Source organism: Bradysia coprophila, unplaced genomic scaffold, assembly GCF_014529535.1.
Source record: "Bradysia coprophila strain Holo2 unplaced genomic scaffold, BU_Bcop_v1 contig_232, whole genome shotgun sequence".
NCBI lineage: Eukaryota > Metazoa > Arthropoda > Insecta > Diptera > Sciaridae > Bradysia > Bradysia coprophila.
Genome location: NW_023503493.1, coordinates 2213647 through 2234465, shown reverse-complemented (window position 1 = coordinate 2234465; position 20819 = coordinate 2213647). Strand labels below are relative to the sequence as shown.

General features: G+C 37.3%; 2 protein-coding genes across 2 annotated transcripts; both read right to left on the bottom strand.

Moving 5' to 3' along the window:
- Positions 1–354: 354 nt before the first annotated feature.
- LOC119075892 lies at positions 355–19536 on the bottom strand. Its single transcript, XM_037182464.1, has 9 exons — positions 19153–19536; positions 16912–17071; positions 16758–16858; positions 2555–2692; positions 2177–2401; positions 2032–2098; positions 1874–1968; positions 768–920; positions 355–699 (listed from the first exon to the last, which is right to left on the bottom strand). The coding sequence occupies exons 1-9, from the start codon at positions 19162–19164 to the stop codon at positions 457–459; spliced, it is 1194 nt and encodes a 397-aa protein (XP_037038359.1). The 5' UTR covers positions 19165–19536; the 3' UTR covers positions 355–456.
- LOC119075911 lies at positions 7578–8575 on the bottom strand. Its single transcript, XM_037182495.1, has 3 exons — positions 8412–8575; positions 7859–8167; positions 7578–7801 (listed from the first exon to the last, which is right to left on the bottom strand). The coding sequence occupies exons 1-3, from the start codon at positions 8484–8486 to the stop codon at positions 7625–7627; spliced, it is 561 nt and encodes a 186-aa protein (XP_037038390.1). The 5' UTR covers positions 8487–8575; the 3' UTR covers positions 7578–7624.
- Positions 19537–20819: the final 1283 nt, after the last annotated feature.

The following is a 20819-nucleotide window of genomic DNA, read 5'->3' as shown; positions in this document are numbered from 1 at the left end:
CTGAGACCGCTCCTCGGCCCTAAGTGTATTTTGCATATAACTCGAGTAAATTTGATCAGATTTTCCTAAATTTTGTTTCATTTGAATGGTAATCGAACGAGGAATAGAATGTTGTTGAAAAAAAAAATTGGTTTTGATGAAAATCGAAAATTTGACGAAATTTCACAAAACTTGGCAAAACTTCACGAATTTTGAGGAAAATCGAAAACTTGACGAAAATCGAAAATTCGACGAAATTGAATTGCAACAAGTCGAATTTAAGTCAAGGATCGAATCATCTGGCATTTACTCTTCTGATCTCAGCAAAATGGATGTTCTTTATGAGGACTTTAATGAATCTGACTAGATCTCGCATTGTTTCTCAGTTTATATTTTATTCAAAAAAATTCAAACTCATAAAAATAAATTTAAATCTAAGATCATGCATGAATCTCACATGATGTGAGAGTGTCTGCATTAATGCGAATAAATAAGTTTTGGCGATGCTGGTGCAACATGACCAATACCATATTTGCCAAGCACTGGATGGTACAAATGGGTTCCGTAATGGATGACACCGTTGTGAGGTGATTCATATGCCTGTGGTGATGAAGCAGCAGCTGTAATTGGTTGGAATGCAATTTTCTGTGAACTGTAGCCGACTTGCGAAGATGGTGGCGGTGCTGTTACATAATATTGTTGACGGGGTTGTGCCAACACCTACATATGCGAAAGACAGGAATCGTAAAAAATAAAACTTGGCTACGATCTGCTACTCGTTCGTCTACCTTCACTGGTGCTATGGCTGTAGGTGCTGTGTGATGACGTTGATTAAGTTGTTGCGAAAATGATGCAAAACTTGTCGCTCCATCGTGAGCACTGTGAGTAGCGGCTGTCGCTGATGGTTGAACTGATGCATGTGGTGCATTTATCGACTTATACTTAAAGTAATTGGAAATTAATTCGAGTTTCATTAACAATGCTAGTGATTATCGACAAATCGTGTCCTTGTCGGAGGTTTTTTTTTTACATAAAAAAATTTCAATTTTTTCATGATGAGGACCTGGGAGAGAGGAGAGAAAAAGCTATGGGGCTTATCGACGTTCCGGTTCCCAAATGCAGTTGCGTGAACATTTCTGAAGAACGAAAAATATATTTCGAATGTTTGATTGCAAACCAGAGCATTCCTGAGTCTTCGTTCCCTAATTTGTTCAGTAACGGGAAGCTTATCGCAACATACATTTCGCAAAAGAGATCACCAGACAGAGCTCTCATCGTTTATCGAAAGCAGACGACTATACACGTTAAAATCCGTGTTCCATTGAGGCTATGCAGGAGAAATATAGGAAATGGACGTTGTAGCACGACAACATTTAAATAATCGACACCAGAATAGTTCATAACACAACACACAGATGGAGCAACTTACACATGACATTTGGCAGATACATCTGGAACTTAATGACAACTACAAAGATCGGCCATATTGGAATTCTGCCTATAAAAGAAGCGTTGCTGCCTATTCACTCTCATTCTGTTTTTTACTACAGTGCACTCGCCTTTCAAGACAGTGCCATGGTTCATTTAGAAAGTCAGTTCTACTCTTTGACAGAGAATACGCCTTACCTTTAGGCTGTCCCATCAAATCGCCAAGGTTCACCTGACGTTGACGTAGAGAAATGTTTGATTCAGAGGACTGGGCCCATTGAGTCATCAGTTCAGGAAGACAATGCTTCAAATTCTAGGTCCGAATTTACAGTCATCCATTTTGCCTCCGTGTACAATAGGGTCCATTGTTTGAAATGACAGCTGTCACGTACACGGAAGCAAAACGGAATGAAAACGGAGGACAGTGAGGCTACCTTAACATTTTATGTTTTACAAACAAACATACCTGAGATGGTGTCGGTGAGTAAGTTGGAAATGCTACGAACTTTGCGGCTGTGGGAATATTAATTGGAGCAGCTAAGTGTTGATATGTCGGAAAGGCTAAATAGAAAATTCGCTGAAAATCCGTCTCAGATTCTTCAATTTAAAAAAAAGAAAATTTACTGAAAGTCTGTGGCTGTTGATGATATGCAACGCTTGCTTGTGCCGCATTCGGGCCATGTACGATTGCCTATGAAGCGTTTACAAATTAAAAATTGAAACGAAGAACACGGCGAACCGAGAGAGCAAGTTAAATGCAGAAACGCACCTTTCCCGCTTCATTTGGAGCGGATGTTACGTAGGAATATGGCTGGGAAATTTGGACCGGCTGATGGGAATAAGCTGCCAATTGATAACCGTTCGGAATTTGTACGATTTGCTGTTGATGATTGTTGCTGTATGGCACTGCAATGGCTGCTGCTGAATACGATATTGGTTGATGTGTGTAAGCTAGCTGATAGTTTTGATAATGCGGCTGAGTTGCAGTACCAACCTATTGTTGAAAATAGCAAAGAGAAGAAAAAATGATTTTGTGTTTCGATTGAATGGAGCCGGCGAGGTGAACGAACGACAAAAGCCATTTTGTGCCATTAAGACTTAGTACTGTAGCCATACTTCGACCGAGGTTTAGTTCAAACATACTAACTTTTGAATTCGTCGGTGCAGTTGCATACGTGACGGAATGTTGCGGCTGTGGTGCCGGTACGTAGGCTATCTTCAATGCATTTGCTGTAGGGTATTGAACACCTGCATGGTTACTTTGTGGAGCTTTAACGTAGTAAATCTGAAATGCAATCAAGAGGTTTTAGGGTGGACGTTCCAAAGTACAGGGAGACGGAAAGACACTAACGGGAGTTCTTCTTAAAGAATACTTTTTCAGATAAAAGAATACAAACACATTAATAAACCTTGATTAAAAACGCGTTTGACTGTCACATCCCGTACACGTACAGCTGACATTATTGAACTTCTCGATGGAAGTTAGGTAGTGCCAGAGGAATCATCTGTCACCCCAAAATTTGGGAATTTGGTGAAATAGAGGATAGAATTAATAAAATGAGGAATTAGGTGAAAAAAAGATGAGAAATGGCGCCATGCAGAACAATCTGATTAGCTTCGTGGATCTTCAGCATGGCTTTCTTCCGAACTCTTTTCAGTATTTCTTTTAATTATTGTAACACCCGACTCATGTTGAAAATAGCCCAAATCTATCAAAAAAATCCGATGGAAGTTAGGTAGTGCCAGAGGAATCATCTGTCATCCCAAAATTTAGGAACCAACTTTGAAACACCTCACTCATGTCGAAAATAACACAAATCCATCGAAAGATCCGATGGAAGTTACGAAGCGCCAGAGGAATCATCTCTCATCCCAAAATTTAGGAACCAACCTTTGAACGCATCACTAATATCGAAAATAGCCTAAATCCATCAAAAAATCCGTTGGAAGTTACGAAGTGCCAGAGGAATCAGTTGTCATCCCAAAATTTAGCAACCAACCTTAGAACAGGTCCTTCCTGTCGAAAATGATCCAAATCCATCCAAGAATCCGAAGGAAGTTAGGTAGTGCCAGAGGAATCGGCTGTCGTCACAAAATTTAGGAACGAACCTTGGAAGACCTCACTCATGTCGAAGATAACCCAAATTTATCGAAAAATCCGATGGAAGTTAGGAAGTGCCAGAGGAATCATCTGTCATCCCAAAATTTAGGCACCATCCTTGGAACACCTCACTTATATCGAAAATAACCCAAATCCATCAAAAAATCCGATGGAAGTTAGAAAGTGCCAGAGGAATCATCTGTCATCCCAAAATTTAGGAACCATCCTTGGAACACCTCACTTATATCGAAAATAACCCAAATCCATCAAAAAATCCGATGGAAGTTAGGAAGTGCCAGAGGAATCATCTGTCATCCCAAAATTTAGGCATCATCCTTGGAACACCTCACTTATATCGAAAATAACCCAAATCCATCAAAAAATCCGATGGAAGTTAGAAAGTGCCAGAGGAATCATCTGTCATCCCAAAATTTAGGAACCATCCTTGGAACACCTCACTTATATCGAAAATAACCCAAATCCATCAAAAAATCCGATGGAAGTTAGAAAGTGCAAGAGGAATCATCTGTCATCCCAAAATTTAGGGACCAACCTTGCAACACCTCACTCATGTCGAAAATAACCCAAATTCATTAAAAAAACCGATGAAAGTTAGGAAGTGCCAAAGGAATCATCCCAAATTTTAGGAACCAACCATTATCAAAAACCAACCATTAACCAAAAATCAAGTTTTTGAAGTTCAATATCTCGGCCAAATCTTAACCATTTGTCACATGTGATTGCTCTTAGAACTTGTATTCCAATCATCCAAGTTTAAGAGTCATCAGCCAAGAGAGAAAGTCAAAAAGTTGCCGTCAAATATGCTCAGCCGTCACCAAAAAAAAAATTTAAAACTTTTTTGGTAGAGGATTTGCGTCACGCTTACTAACGTGCGGGCATGATTTTGATTCACTATAGGTCTGTTCCAAGGCAATTTGAGCTGTCAAAGCCAAGGCTGTATACTTTGAGGAGGTCACGCAGACCGCAATTCTATTAGATACGCGGGAACACACCACTTCTGATGATTTTACATGTAAAACAATTCACCACATCATCAAGACGACGAGAATCATCAGAGTAGGTGAATTTTTGTATGAAATCGGCCATTTTATTATCAACTGTGGTGTGTAACCCGCGTATCTGTATCTGCGTGACCTCCCCAAAGTGTACAGCCTTGGTCAAAGCATCATCCATAGAGCCATAACCAAAAAATATTGTTGACAAATTCTTCCCGTTGAGGTTATGGGTCTGTGGATGCTCCCGTTCGTACCTTCAGCAACGCACTTCAAGCAAAAGTGATCATAGTGGTCAGCTGCAGAAAGTTCGCCATTGTACAGTGTTTTGCAGTTGAGTGACATACTGTCAAGGCGGTATATAGAGTACCACTCATGCTTGAAGTGCGTTGCCTGCAGTCGTTTTTATAAACTTTGACAGGGTTTTAAGCAACGATTTGATTGCTTCTTCGAGTAAGTTGAATGGTACATCACGAGGAAAGGCTCAAACACCTGTCATTTAAGTGAGAAAATGTTTTTTTTTTGTCTGACATCACATCCAGAATATATTTTTTTTTTGGAAAGAAACATGTCCTTGTGCCGTTCACAACCGATTCACCCATTTGATTTATATTTTTTCTCCACGTTGATAACAACAGACAATGTTCCCAGTAGTTCTAGTGTTTGATCAATTTTTCTCAGATATTTCAATTGAAGCAAAGCTTTCCGTTCGGGAAATGACGGTGGAAAGTATTCGGTACTGATCTTTCAAGCGATACAATTTCTGCGAAACAAATGAAAAATTGAGCTCGAACCCAAGGTTCTGAAAGAACAGGTTAAGACAACTCTGAGTTGAAGTCGGTGACACAAAAATTGCGTCAGCGGCTTCGAAGTTTATATGAGAAAGGCAACTTAACAAAAACAAAATTCCGAATTTTCCAAAAAAAAACATTTTCTTCAAGTTGATTTCACACACACTCTGTACTGAGTGCGTTTATCAATATCAGTGCCTTCGTGGCTGTCTTAACCTATTCTTTCAGAACCTTGCTCGTATCGGCGTATTGCGATTACACCAACCAGACCTTCGGTATGGGACATCGACTTGGGCAATAATTACAGTACGGCAGCATACTCCTGTGTGCCATCTGAATTAGCGGTTCGTATTTCCTATCTCGGTAGAGACGACAAATATCGATAATACGATTCATGAATTCGAATTCGTATTTTCCGTTTCCAAGATCTAGATGCACCTCGGGGTGCACATACAGCTGTTCAATAGTTTCCCTCACGTCTATCCAAGCATCGATAATGGAATTTTTTACGCTGATATTGACCGAAAATTTGTTGTTGGCAGAATAATATGACACGTTCGTCAATTTCACTTCGTATGGACGCTGGAAGTGGTGTGAAGTTTGCAATGATTGTTTGCTAGCCACCTTCATAGAAGGCGTAGAAGGCTATGAATATTATACCCATGCGTTAGTAGTGAATGGGCAGCAGAGACACAGCAGAGCTATTCCCAGCATCCACAAATTGATGGTAGCCATTTTTTTGTTCGGAATTAAACTAGCTCCGATGTTGGCTGAGTGGAATATTTGATAGAAATGAAAGTATCCCCGGCAATTTGTCTCGTTGTTGTTTTTTTTATCACTTTAACCATCTTAATCACATTGAAGCACGTGTGTTATTAACACCGAGATGATGTGATATCGTGGTCAAAATTGCTATTACGAAAATTTTGGTTTAGAGTAAATTGTATCCCAATTAGAAAACTGCAATTTAGATGTTACTCGTGATAAAACGTCCGAATAGTTCCAATTATAAAAATGTTTTGCGGATGGTTGTGGGCTGGTACCGTCACATTTTTTAATCGAAGTGACTATTCGCAGGCGACTGCGAATAGATCATTTTCATTGTACGGTACTCGTCAACGTAACCCCACTTTAGTTTTCGATAAGTTGTCATTAACGTCAATCAATTGACGTTAACTGCATACAAATCTCTCGTCCAATTCATTCGACATGTCTGACAGCTGGGATCGTGATTACAAGGTCATGAAAATGGTCTATATTTCAATTATTAATGAAAATGCTGCTCGCATGCAAGCCGAACTACGAAGTCAAGGAGCTCATGCTCCCTCTTACAAAATGTGGCAGAAGTAGCTTATGCACTCTTTTACGAATTCACGCCGTAAGTGTGCCTAAAATTTGAATTTTAAGTGAACGATTCGATGAAAAAGTGAACCGAAAAGTGCATTTCAACGTTTCCTTGTATGAAAATGACGCTACGTTAGAAAGACCTCCGCACTTTCCAGTTTGAATTTCAACCGCACTTACGGCGTGAATTGTGACATAAGAAGACTATGATCCCCTTTACAAAATGTGGAACTAAGAGGTTATGCTTCCTTCTAAAATATTCCTGCATTCACCACATTTTCTAAGTATTCTCCACAAATGAGTATGTCAATCTATAAAACTCATGATGATGCAAACCTTTACAGTGTTAAAAACGAGGGTGTAATCACTTCCTCATATAATCCCACGAAATCCCATATAATCCTTGTCAAAAAGTCAGTCCCCTCGGTAAAAAGATCGTAAAAACAGAGGAAAAGACCAGTTTATTCAACTGATCTCGATGGGTGATGCGTCAAAATTTCGACTATTTTACCACTGTATACATCATTTTCATGACCTTGTAAACGTCAGACACGATCCCAGCTGTAAAACATGTTAAGGCCAGTTCATACTCGCATACATTTTTGCGATATATGCGACCATGAACTGGCCTTAAAAAATATCAAATGAATTGAACGAACGATGTTCATGTAAAAACCAGAAAATTGAACGCAGTCAACGTCAATTAATTGAGGTTAAGGACTACTTGACGAAAAATTAAGGGGATTACGTTGACGAGTACCGTATAATGAAAATGATCTCAGAGGTCGAAATAATTACTATTTGTACCAGGGATATCCCTTCGAAGGGGTAAGTTGAGAAATGGTGCATCAGTCACAAAAAGAAAGGTTTAAAAACGGGTCATTTGAGTGAGAAAACGTTTTTTTTTGACATCACATCCACAATATTTGTTTGATAGACAAAATGTCCTTGTGCCGTTCACAACCGATTCACCCATTTGATTTATATTTTTTCTCCACGTTGATAACGACAGACATTGTTCCCAGTAGTTCTAGTGTTTGATCAATTTTCCTCAGAAATTTCAAATGAAGCAAAGCTTTCCGTTCGGGAAATGAGGGTGGAAAGTATTCGCTACTGATGCGAAGTTCATTGATGTGATACAATTTCTGCGAAACAAATGAGAAATTGAACTGAAGTTACCAACAAAATTCTGACAATAAAACCTTTGATATGGGACATCGGCTCGGGCAATTACAGTACGGCAAAATACTCCTGAACGCCATCTGAATTAGCGGCTCGTATTTCTTATCTCTTAAAAGACGGCATACGTCGACCCTACGATTCATAAATTCAAAATCGTATTTTCCATTTCCCAAATCTAGATGCACCTCGGGGTGCACATACAGCTGCTCAATAGTTTCCTTCACGTCTATCCAAGCATCGATAACGGAATTTGTTATGGTGACATTGAACGTAAAATTGTTGTTGACAGAAGAGAATGAAAAGTTTGTCAGTTTTATTTCGTACGGACGCTGGAAGAGGTGCGAAGTTTGCAATGATTGTTTGCTAGCCACCTTCATAGACTGTTATGATCAGAGCGAGAGAACCGAAGACTGGTTAATTATAACATGCCTTGGGATACTTGTCAAAATGTTGCTTTTTCTTTCAACATGTTACGTTGAGATCGAGAGGACCGAAGATCAGTCTTGGGGTACTTGTCAAAATATTTCTTTCTCTTTCATCATAACACTCTATAGAAGGCTATGAATATTATACCCATGCGTTAGTAGTGAATGGGCAGGAGAGATACAGCAGAGCTATTCCCAGCATCCACAAATTGATGGTAGCCATTTTTTTGTTCGGAATTATACTAGCTCCGATGTTGGCTGAGTGTAATGTTTGACAGAAATGAAAGTATCCCCGGCAATTTGTCTCGTTGTTGTTTTTTTATCACTTCAACCATCTTAATCACATTGAAGCACGAGTGTTATTAACACCGAGATGATGTGATATCGTGGTCAAAATTGCTATTACGAAAATTTCGATTTAGAGTAAATTGTATCCCAATTAGAACTGCAATTTAGATGTTACTCGTGATAAAACGTCGGAATAAGTCCAATTATAAAAATGATTTGTGGATGATTGGTCACATTTTTTAATTATAATTTGAACCAATTCCTTGGCAAAAGTTATTTGCTCAATGAGGGACGAAAAGTTGGAAATTGCATTTCTGGTTTTTTGTTAAAAAATATTTGTGTGTGTCAGTAGTGGTCAATGGGAATAGTTAAACCTCGGGGAGAGTGGTGTTTGTTTGTATAGAGGCTGTCTACTCGGGTGTATAGAGGCAGTTTAAATTTTACATGCTGAGGGCCTCAATTATGATTAAAATTCGAAACGAAATAACATAAAAAAATTGACAAATTATTTTTGACACTTCTGAAATACCCTATGAAAAAGTGCACTCTTAGCGGGATATCTCTTGAAGTTTTTGACCGATTTAAATTTTTTTCAAGCGTAAAGTATAGGATTTTGAATTGGCTACAAACTTTTTTAGTATTTCGATCGAATTTCTAGGTTTTAAGCAGAAAAAAAATGAACCTCAAACTTCCGCCATTTTTTTCGGCCATTTTGGATTTTTTTGTCAACAAAAAAATTATTCTAAAAAACTTTTAACAATTAAGAATATTTTACAACGTATTCCATATCGATATCTGTTTGCAAACGGGCATGAAAATTCAGTAACATAACGGCCGCTCCAGGCGGAACGAGTGAGCTGCCGGAGTTGCCCCTGATGATTTTGGAATCAGCATTCCATACAGATCATAATAAAATCATAAAATCAATTTTACCTCAATTTGCACAATCTTTTGCCTTAGCGGACACACTATTAAAAAAAACCGGTCAGATAGGTTGGTTCCTAAATTTTGGGATGACAGATGATTCCTCTGACACTTCCTAACTTTCATCGGATTTTTCGATGGATTTGGGTTAGTTTCGACTGCCGTTACCGCGAATACTTGTGCACGATCCAGTGCCTTTACGTAACTGTTACTGCCGTTACTGCGAAATCATTCTACGGAGCCACCATGAGCATTTATACTTTGTCCACTAAATTGATTAGCGACAAAAAGTACATTCGGGGCCCATAACCTGTTGGAAGTGAAGGACTGGCCGCAGGGTATTTCGGATAAGACCTTTATCCGGACTTCCAATAAAACACGACTTTACCTTTCGGCTGTTTATTGAAAAGTGACTAACAACAATTTGCCACTTAGACCTTGTGATCCATTTGGACTGCTTGTCTATCACTAGATAGAATTATATCAGGTGCATATTCGAACAGTGAGTGTTCCAAGATTGGTTTCTACATTTTGGGATTCAAACTGATTTCTCTAGACTTTTGTAACTTCCATAAGGTTTGTCGATGTTGTCGAAATGACAGACTTACAAAAGTGGTGCTACCAGTCAAAAAACCCTTAAAGGGTAAATGTGACGCAAGACCTTTATCTTACTTACAAAATAACTGATATCGCTGAGGGTAGCGCATTATGCGCCGTACGCAAAAGTTTTATCAACAAAAAATTGACACAAAAACTTATATCAGCTATTTTGTAAGTAAGACAAAGGACTTGCGGCACATTTACCCTTTAAGGGTTTTTTGACTGATCATTTCTTTACAGGCACCTTGTTTGTAAGCCAAGTGCAAAGCTCTATCGACGAGCTCTATCGAATTAGCTGTATCTGATCTAAAAGCACTGAACCGTTTCGCAGTCATACACGGATGTTAACATTTTGTTTGCAGACAAGTTAATATGGTAATTGCCGGTTATCATAATTCTGTGTGTTGATGTACACTCGTTAGCGTGACCAAAGGCATATGTACATAACATACACTACACGCATTATTCAACCGCACAATGAAGTAAAATCAAGTCCATGTGAATTTTCGATGTACAGAAATGTTTCATAACACTGAAAAATGTGTTTCTCGGAAAATGTGAATATTTCCATTATCATCAACAATGAGCAATTGTGTTCACTCAATGGGCCATTTTTCCAATTTTTCTGTTTCGAAAATGAATGAAAATGTAAACAAAACAGCACGCCAAACAAAGTGAAAGATTAATTTGCCATCATTCAATCAACAATAGAAATTAAAGTAAAATCGAAAAACAATTTAATTTTGCCCATAACAGTAGATAGACATAATTGCAGCCAGCATGCAGATCGAACGCATTATATTATACTCGTAAACTCTGTATTATACTCTGTGAGTATGCATGCGATTGCAATTTTTTTTTGCTCAGAAATTCATTTTTGGATTGAGAGAGGTGCCTGTTAATCGTGCGATCTTTTTGCTGGCTCGAGAAAATTCCGATTTACATAAAATTACACGTCCAATTAAAGTTAATGATAACAACCAGCGATAATTAAAACTTGTGTCGATTTGTAAAATGGAAACGAAATTGTGGAAGAGTGTTGCTGCTGGTACAACACATAACATTTCAATTGAATCGTTTTTACCACGGTACTGTGTGTGCGAGATAAAAACATTTTTTGTCTCTGTAACGAAGAAAGTCATTCAACCGGTTGAAGTTCAATCAACACGATCAGATTCCATTCATAAAAATGATATGCGGCTGCGATCGATTTGTAATAATTACTGTACGCACTAAGCGGGAAGCAGAGGTCTATGAAACGCTTCGTTTACAGAAATGGTTAATGCAATGCAATTCTTAGTAGAGGTGACATTTCTACACGGTCAACATCGTCACGAACGATAATATCGTTAAGAATTCGTCCTATGGACAAAAATATCGTTTACCGAGAGAAATGTTAAGTTGGTACACATGCGGCGAAATAGAAGGAACATGTGAATGACAGCTGGCACCTATGGGAGAGAATTCGTATGAAATTCTCTCGCATTCTCTCACATATATCATCGCCATCTCGTCGCATGTGTACCAACTTAACATTTCTCTAAAATTTTGTCTCGACGATTTTATCGTTTTAAAAACGATATTGTCCTTTTTTGAAAGTCGTCGACTGACTTGTCATTGGGCCTCGGACTGTTAGTTGGTCGGTAAACGATTAAAAATAAAATAAAAATAAAAAATGTCGTTTTTGGGACGATAATATCGATTTGGGCGATAATTTGGACTAGTATTATTATCGGGTCTATTCAGTGAAGTGATAAGTTGGTACGCTTGTGGTGAGATAGAAGGAACATGTGAATGACAGCTGGCTCCTATGGGACAGAATGGAACCAATTTTGTATCCCATAGGAGCCAACTGTCATTTACATGTTCCTTCTATCTCGCCACAGGCGTACCAACTTATCATTTCTCTGACTTCCATCGATCAAAGTATTTTCAATCTGTAGATTTCAAATCTTGTACTTCAATCTTTTTAACATGCATTTTACTATATAAAGGATCTAGAGCCTGCCATTATTTTTGTCGTCGTTATCGATAACAGATAAATAACCGTTAATATGACAGGATAAAACGATATTGTCATCGAAATCGATGTAATCTTCCCAAAAAGTATCTTCCAGTACAGTTATTGTGCCTGTGGTTGGGGAAGAAGAGAAGGGATTCTTTTTAAAAACGATCTACTGAAATCGAACGCATTCTCTCAAAAAACAAATTCTTGTCTCTTGCGCCTAGATAAGTATTGGTACAAGCAAAAACCACTTTCAAAAAAATTCGTCGATGTTTTTGTTTTTGCCAAGAAAAGATCGAAAACCAAAAACACTTTTCTTACAGAAATTTTTCCAGTCACACTAAACATACAAGGTCTTGTGAGGTGTCATTAGAAACGTAATTGCATGTAATTTCGGGGCAAATAGTCTTGAATTGTCATATGATGCAAAGAGACTGTCAGAAGTTCCCCGAAATAATCAAATTGTTGCCCATAGTTTCAACTGCTCGTGACAGTTAGCACACTGACACAGAAGTAATTAAATGATTCTTAAAAGGAAAAACTTCCGAAGAAATTCGGTTTTTGCTGTCTACGCTCTTAACAAAATTGTTCTACACAAAGTCCCGGACAATATTATCATTCAGGACGACAATATCGTCCAGAAATAAATATTATTTTCATTTTGACGAGTTGATGATTGTGATCCTAAGCCGAAGCCTAACCTCAAAAGAACACCGTCAAAGACTTTTCAGATCCCGCAAAATGTTGAAGTTTTTGATCCGAAAGGATACCGAACCATGAAGAATGTTGGAATTTTAGGAACCAACCAACTATATTGCTCATCAACCCTTTAGTCCAGAAGAGAATAAATAAAAAAACTGAGTTGTCTCTTAAAATCCAAGAGTTCTAGATGTGGGAATGCTGGACCAGCATGTGGAGTGTTTAAATTGTAGGAACTAGTACAATACGAAATCAATAATCCTAGAAGTACCAAAGGAAAACCAAAAAAAATCAAGGACGACCTTTGAACCGTTCAGTTCTAGAATTGGTAGCGGTAAAAAGAGGCCAGGACTACACTGGTCTGCAATTCTTCCTTATTTAACTTGACAAATGGAGTTCTCTCAAGAAATCCCAGAAAAACCAAAAACCTGTATCGCTTCCAACGCTACCCACCAGAATAATAAGCTAGGATGTCAGAGATTATTGAGGAATCATGAAATTTTGGGTACTTTATGCTCAAGAACTTTTGAAAGTTCCGAATCCAGAACACATTCCAAAATTACACTGAAAAGTCGTAAAATTCCAGAGTTCTGACTAGTGGACTCTGTGGATTAGGAGATGGGGACATCATTTACAACAGAAACAACTTCATAATAACAACAAGTTTTCTAAAAATTTATCTTGAAGAAGGACAAGAGGGGATAAAAGTTTGGGCTCCACATCGCATTAGACTCTGGAAGTCCATATTTACCGGTGGTCAAATTTTCAGACCTTTGTCACAAAATGAACAAATTGTGCTATTAATGTTCCTTACGATATTGACTGTGTAGAAATGTCCCGCCACCCTATTGGGCACATTACACAAAATACGGAACTCAATTTTCAGACGAAATTAGGTGCAGCGTCAGATTTCGCTTGGTGTAGCGCTAATGATTTCCACTGAATTGATGGAATACGGTGAATGTGACAGTATGAATGTTGGACACAAGTATTACAACACAGCGAAAATTCCATTAAAACCGTAAGTGATGCAATGAATTGAACTTGCGCTGCACGCGAATTCACCTGAAGCTTGGGTTCCAAGTGTTTCTGCAGATTTGTATGGATTATATTAAACCGGGAGATAAAAAAATCAAAAAGGGAAATATTTTTGGAGATAAAAAATTCACAGTTGGAGATATGAAATTCATAAAAGGAGTTAAAAACAATTAATATAGGAGAGATAAAAATCAAATTTCGAGATAGAAAATACAATCTTGGAGATAATAATTTCGTTTTGGAGATAAACATTTAAATTTTGGAAATAATTAAAATAGTAAAAGAGATAAATTAATTGAAAATGAAGTTAAAAAACATAAAAGAGGAGATAAATATATATTAAAATGGAAATATTTAATTTAAAAAGGGAGATACCGAAATTAATAAAATGGAGATAAAATAAATTTAAAGTGGAGATATAAAATTCAAAAAATGGAGATAAAAAAAAATTTGAAATGGAAGTAAAAATCGAAGATAAAAAATTCGAAATTGCAGATAAATATTTAACGCGTTTACAATTGTGGAGCGGTTTGACAGATGGAAAGTTGGTTTCTTCGGCAAAGTTGTTGTCTGAAAGTGACCACACCACAGTGTACGCTTCTATGTAATAGTGACCACCCCCTCGATTTTTTTAACTTTTTGTGTGAAGCAGATGGAAAGTTGGTCTCTTCGGCAAAGTTGTTCGGTATTGAAACAGTGGTTGTGGTGTGGGGTGTAGAAGGGTACGGGTTTCACCAAATTGATGGTTTTCAACAAAGGGAAATGGAAAAATGTGTACGTGAAACGGAAAAATGTCTACGGGGAACGAGGTGTTTTTCGATAATAGGTGTTTAACACGCCGAGCGATCCGGCCCATTGCCCCGGAGCGAAGCGGAGGGCCGCAATGCGAGCCGGGCGCCGGAACGGTGTCGGTAACTTAGGTGTTAATTTTTTTTCTCTCGCTTCGTCTAATAATTTTTCCGGGGCAGAAATGTGCTGAAATTACTGCGACTGGCAGATGGAGTGTTTATTAGTCACAAACCCTTAAAGGGCCTTTTTACATAAAGCAAAATCAGCTTTTAGTGACCATTCCCTCGAGCAGATGCAGAGTTAGTTTCTTCGGCAAAGAATTATTCTGTATTGAAAGAGTGGTTGTGTGGAAGGGACCAAAGTGTAAGCTATTGAGCTATTGTGTGTTACTGACCACCCCCTCGATTTTCGTATATCTCTTTTAAGCAGATGTAGAGTTGCTTTCGAACAGGTGTTTCTCAATAACCGGTGTCTGCCCGGTCTAGTTTGCTAGGATGCGACGTGGCACGAAGTGCCACGGGATGCAGACTAGTTATTGAAGAGTTGTAAGGTTGCAACTTCATTTCAGCTGCGGTCTGTTTTCTAGTTTTCGAACTCAAGGAAGATAAAATAGTTACAAATGTGAGTCGTTGTTCAAAATCCAGATACAAACCCTTGTGAATGGGTTAACACAATTCACCTTAATATCCATCTTAAGATATATAGTTCCACTGTTCTAACTCAAGTAAACAACTTGAAGCGCTGCAGGCTAATTTTTTAAGATTTTTCGATTTACCACTCATGTGTGCTAGATTCGTCTCTAATGATAACGATCTTCAACTTTTTTTTACAAAAACGAAAAAAGAAAAAAAAGTAAGATTTTGCGGTGAGGGTCAAACTTTAAAAGTTTAGGCTTTTTATAAAGTCGAACAACTATTACTAAAACCAATACTTTAAGGTATAGATTCTTAGAAATTTTATATTGTATCAATACAGTTAGAGACAATGCAATTTCAGGATGAATTTGCTTCAGCTGTTTTTAAGCTAATCCAACTATAAAAACAAAACTGTTTATAGGTTTCTTTCATCGTACAGTAAAAACCCAATGAAAGTATACTCAATAGGTGGGTAAATCCACGTATTTTGTGACAGTGATTTTTCTCTTTCACTCTCACAACATCACCACTGTATTGTAGCGATAGCGCTCTACAATATCCATTTTCACATTTGGTAACATGACTTACGGTGTGTTTTTTCGCATCTTCTTTGGTGCATATTCGTACATTGAAAAGAGACAAAATTCTGTTTTGGTAACATGACTTACGCTGGAATTTCCCAGGTATGGTCTAATGTCAAAATTTCTATGGAGTGTAGGAAATAGCAATTTCATATAAACAAACTCACCTTTCAATGATTTTAATTGAGAGGTGAATTTTTTAGATAAAATCGCTATTTCCTCCGGATTGTATGGACATTGGAAAGACTGACTCGAAGGAGTGACGAGAGCAATTTCCTCAATCTATTTTACATCATGAAAACTAAAAAGGTGTTTCATAAAAAGAGGCCCTAGAAACCAAAATGGTCCAGGGCGCTGAATATGCTGGATGCGGCACTGTGCCTGCCACTACAATTTTGCACAATTAGAGCGCTTGCTATGAAAACTGACTCAAGTTTCAAAAATGCACATTACATGACGTAATAAAATTCAAAAATTGAGATAATTTTCACTAAATTTTGGAATTAAAAAAATTAATTTTGGAAATAAATAAAATAAAAAACTAAATTCTGAAAATGAAAAATTTAGTTTTGGAGATAAATGAATATATTTTACAGATAAAAAATTTAATTTTGAAGATAAATATATATTAAAATGAAAATTTTAAATTAAAAATTGGAGATAACGATATTACAAAAATGGAGATAAAAAATAATTAAAATGAAGATATTAAATTCAAAAAAGGAGACGGTATGACTCCAAATTTAATTTTATTATCTCCTGTTCTTAATTATTTATCTGCAATTTCAAATATTTTATCTTCGACTTTTAATTTTATACCTCCATTTCTGTTTTTTATATCTCCTTTTTTGATTTTTATATCTCCCGTTTATTACTATCCGATTTGTATTACCTTAACTGGTCTAAATAAACTTTGAATCTTTCTTTGGACTCACCTGCGGTGCAGCTGCTGAAGCGAAAAAGTTACCAAGCTGTGCAAAATGACCGCCATAGAACTGTGGTAAATTTGTGATGGTTGATTGTGATGGGCTGAAGCCTGTTTCAAGTCAATTACATTTTGAATTACCATTAGCGAAACAACGGTTTTACCTGAGTTTAAATTTGCGTTAACTTGACGACTATCATCAGCACCCCTTTTTGATTGTACTTTTGGGTCAGCTGTAAATTCTTCTTGTAATTTCGATTTTTCTGGTTGATCTGAAGCGCTGACAATCGATCCGATGATGAATGCGAAACATACCGTTCTCGTCTGAAAATGAATTTTTTATAAAACCGTTTGGTGTAAATGTTTAACTAAGAAAACTGTTGGCTTAAGTCTTATCACCAAGTCTGTCATTTATTTTGTTTAAAGCTTCGACGAGTTACAAATCTTTTACTTCGTCAATTTTAACCACAGCACTGCTCCAAGCATCAACACTGAATTAACAAGTGTCAAATTTGGAGAATTTGCTGTGACGCAGTCTTTGTACTACTCTTTCTAAAATGAATGATATCGCTAATTGTTTGCCATTTTTAATGTTTTTGTACTGAAAATGACGACTTGGAAAACGCAATATCTTCGGTTCCCGAGCGCTTTGGTAGGCGTGTGATAGCTCATTTTCTTTGTATTTCAAGTGAGAATATTTGAAAAATAATACGATATTGGTCATTTTGACGAAAGTAGAATTCTCGCCTATGCATAGTTGACGCGTACGCGTCACAAAAATTTTCGTCTTTCTTTTTTTGGGGGGTTAGACTGCGTCAAGTCCTCCGCTATCGCTCTGGACGTGATACCCTCTGCAGCAACGTAACTACATTTATGAGGGTGGTAAAAATTGCATGTAAAATTAGAAATGAGTCAACAAACAAAGGAATAAGGTGGTATTTTGACAGCGTTTGTTTGTTGACAGTTTGTTTGTTAGAGAGAGTATTGCCCTTTTACGGGAAATAGCAAGTTCAATCTTGGACACAGTAAAGTGGTTTCTCTGAGATAAAATTAGGCGCTCAATTGATATCTCGCCTAAATTTAGTCTAGAATACTAGGTGTACTAAAATTCACCGTATTTGGGTTACGTCAATCAAGGTTATTAGGTGTGGCCACAAAATCCATCACAACCAGTTAATTTGTGAAGCTATATTAATACTAAATGGAATACTAAATTAGACCAATTCCATGAGAATATTTTTACTCAAGAGCAATGGCCCCCTTTGCAAATTTGTAGCCTACATTTAGGCGGGAAAATGTTCGCTTTTTGATGATTTCCGTGAACCAAAATCTTTTTTGAAAAAGTAGAACCAGCTTTAAAAGACGCAAAAATGTGTTACTTTTAAAGGAAAAACTGGTTTATGTGTTAAGTTATCACCCACTTGGAGAAACCTGTGCAGATTACATAAATTTACACAATCTGCAAAGCTTTCTCCAAGTGTGATAAGTCGTCACACACAAACCAATTTTGGTTATGGCTTCATCATGCCATCATGGCTTCCCGGGTTAAAATCGATTTTAAGAATGTGTAGACCAGAAACTAACATTTAAGTGGTAAGGACATTCCCATCGAACGAGATCATTTTGGTGGATTATAACCACTGACACGGTGTGTCTGAAATGAATTTGAATGAAAATAATTTTTGCAACTGATAACTTCTCAATGTATTTGGCATTTTTGGATTATAAAAAAAGACAACGAGCAGTAAGGTGGCGCGACGGGTTCCTTCCAAAATATTGACAAATATGGCGATTTCTTAGTAAATCTTCATACATTTTTGCAGGGTGCCAGCAAATCTTATAAAGAAAGTGTTTTGTGCATGGGATTTGGAATACCTGTGTTCCAAGACAAAACATTGTTTGTATGGCAGTACAGTTGCTGTATCCTTGATTTTAGATAAAAATGACGTCAAATTTAGTAAAACACTTTCATTCTCGTCGAATCCGGTAAAAATGACAACTTTTACGTAATTTTTTCTAAAACCAACTGTCCTGTAACTGTCAAATTTTTGTCTTGTCGTACCAACCAATTCTGCATCTATCAATCCCATACAGTCAAAACTTTACCACCAAAAAGCAAATCCGTTGAGAAATGCCATGAGCAAAAAATTTGAATTAAATTCATTTCAGGTACACGTGCGGGACATTGTTTAATGTAGGAAATTAATTGTATCAACTCACAAGAACAGGCGCAAGAACTGATTTTTTTGTAACGGTCAAAAAGCCTCTTATTTTGGTCCCCGCAGTAATACCAACATAAAAAACTAAATTTACATGAAACATTCTGACCACTGCGTCGGGGAGGTCCCTTATTTTAAATCTGTTCTTGGGCCTGTTTTGAAATGCGTTGACTGAATACAACATACCACGAATTGCATTTTGTCGGGCTCGCTCGTTTTTTGTTTTCTCTCGATAGGTTGAAACTATTGATCAATGGAAAATATTCCCCAGCACGTACACATATAAACCCTTAACAATACATGCACTTGATCACGTTTAATTGTGATCTATAAATTGCGAAACCTTCAAACTTTAGAACGAACACCTAGGATGCGTTCTTCGGGCACACAAACAAAAAGCGAAAAATTTCGCTGCACAAATTATTTTCTCAAAACGTTCACAGCAAATGCGTGGTCAATGAGCAGCGCACATATTAGGTATAATGTTTACGTTTGAGATGAATATTCTCGTTTCTGTAACCGCAGTAAATTGCATTAAATCAGAGCAAAATCACTTGAACAACTGAAAGTGAAATTGAATTCAATTTCTTTTTATAGTCAAATAAAATAGCATCTGACTGCAGTGGAATTGCATTTTTAATATAAAAAATGGGATGGAAGTTACTCATGCTTTGCTGATGCAACGTAAACACACTGCTGTGCTGTGTGTTGTTGATCCCTTCTATTGGGATTTTTTTTTGCTGCTTTTTTCGAGAAAATGTGCAACGCACACCGCCGCTATTGAGATTTTTATTTCGCACAACATTTTATTATGCGATCTGCTCGAAAATTGATAGCGGTAATAGAGAGGTGTAATAAGATGAACATAATACAAAACCATGTGAAACGGTTTTTATTATCCATGCGAATGAATTGAACAGATTCAGTGTGTTGTGGTGCTGATCGATTAATCGGTATGTGTTCAAATAATGACATAGAATTATAGAATTATGGGGAAAATTGTATTACGTTTGTGGTATTGCGGTTTGTGATAGGAAAACGAAATTTATTTCCGAGTTTTGTCCGTATTTAAATGCATTTGGAGTTGCACAAAGTAGCACGAAAAGTTGGAGGTGTAAAATGCTTCCTATAATCAAGACTGTAAATTTTTTGCCAGGTTGCGTACTAAAGAAACAAATTCTGCATGCGGTGAATCAAATTAAATTTTGTTGAATTTTTGTGAATGAAAATCTGCGTGGCCTCACAGCTGACCAAAGTTTACATACAATAGTATAGTTTGCGTAAATGTCTTGGCCAGTTGGTTTCAGTGTTTTTCACCTGCCCAAAAAAATACTCAGTGAGCAGGCCCGTAGCTACTAAAGGCCCTGTCAGTGAGAAAGCGAGCTGTCTAGTAAACAAAGAAAAATTTGAAAAATTCAATTTTGTCTCTCACATGGAAAGTACTTTTTTGGTAGTTGGAAATCAAGCATAATGCCTGAAACCTCAAAACCAGACTTCATACTTGATACAGAATGATGTTTTTTTTGTTTGCATTTGACATTTGAAAACTTCACTTTTATGATCCCTCCAACCAGAGCCTAAGACTTGGGAATCGTTTTGGAGAATTTTAGGGAATTCAGGAAATTTTTGGGAAATAATTCCCAAATATTAGGCTCTGGCTGCAACATCGATTGCACCGGATGTCGCTAAGGTTACCAAAATTAATGATGTACAAGCGACAAGTTCTGATGATGTAAGAAGCCTGGTAAGAAGTGGAACGAAAGCGACAGCAAAATATCCACGCTGAGCGAGAAATATTTATTGACGTATCTGGTGTGGACGGTATATTGTGTATTATAGGCAATTTCGAGAGT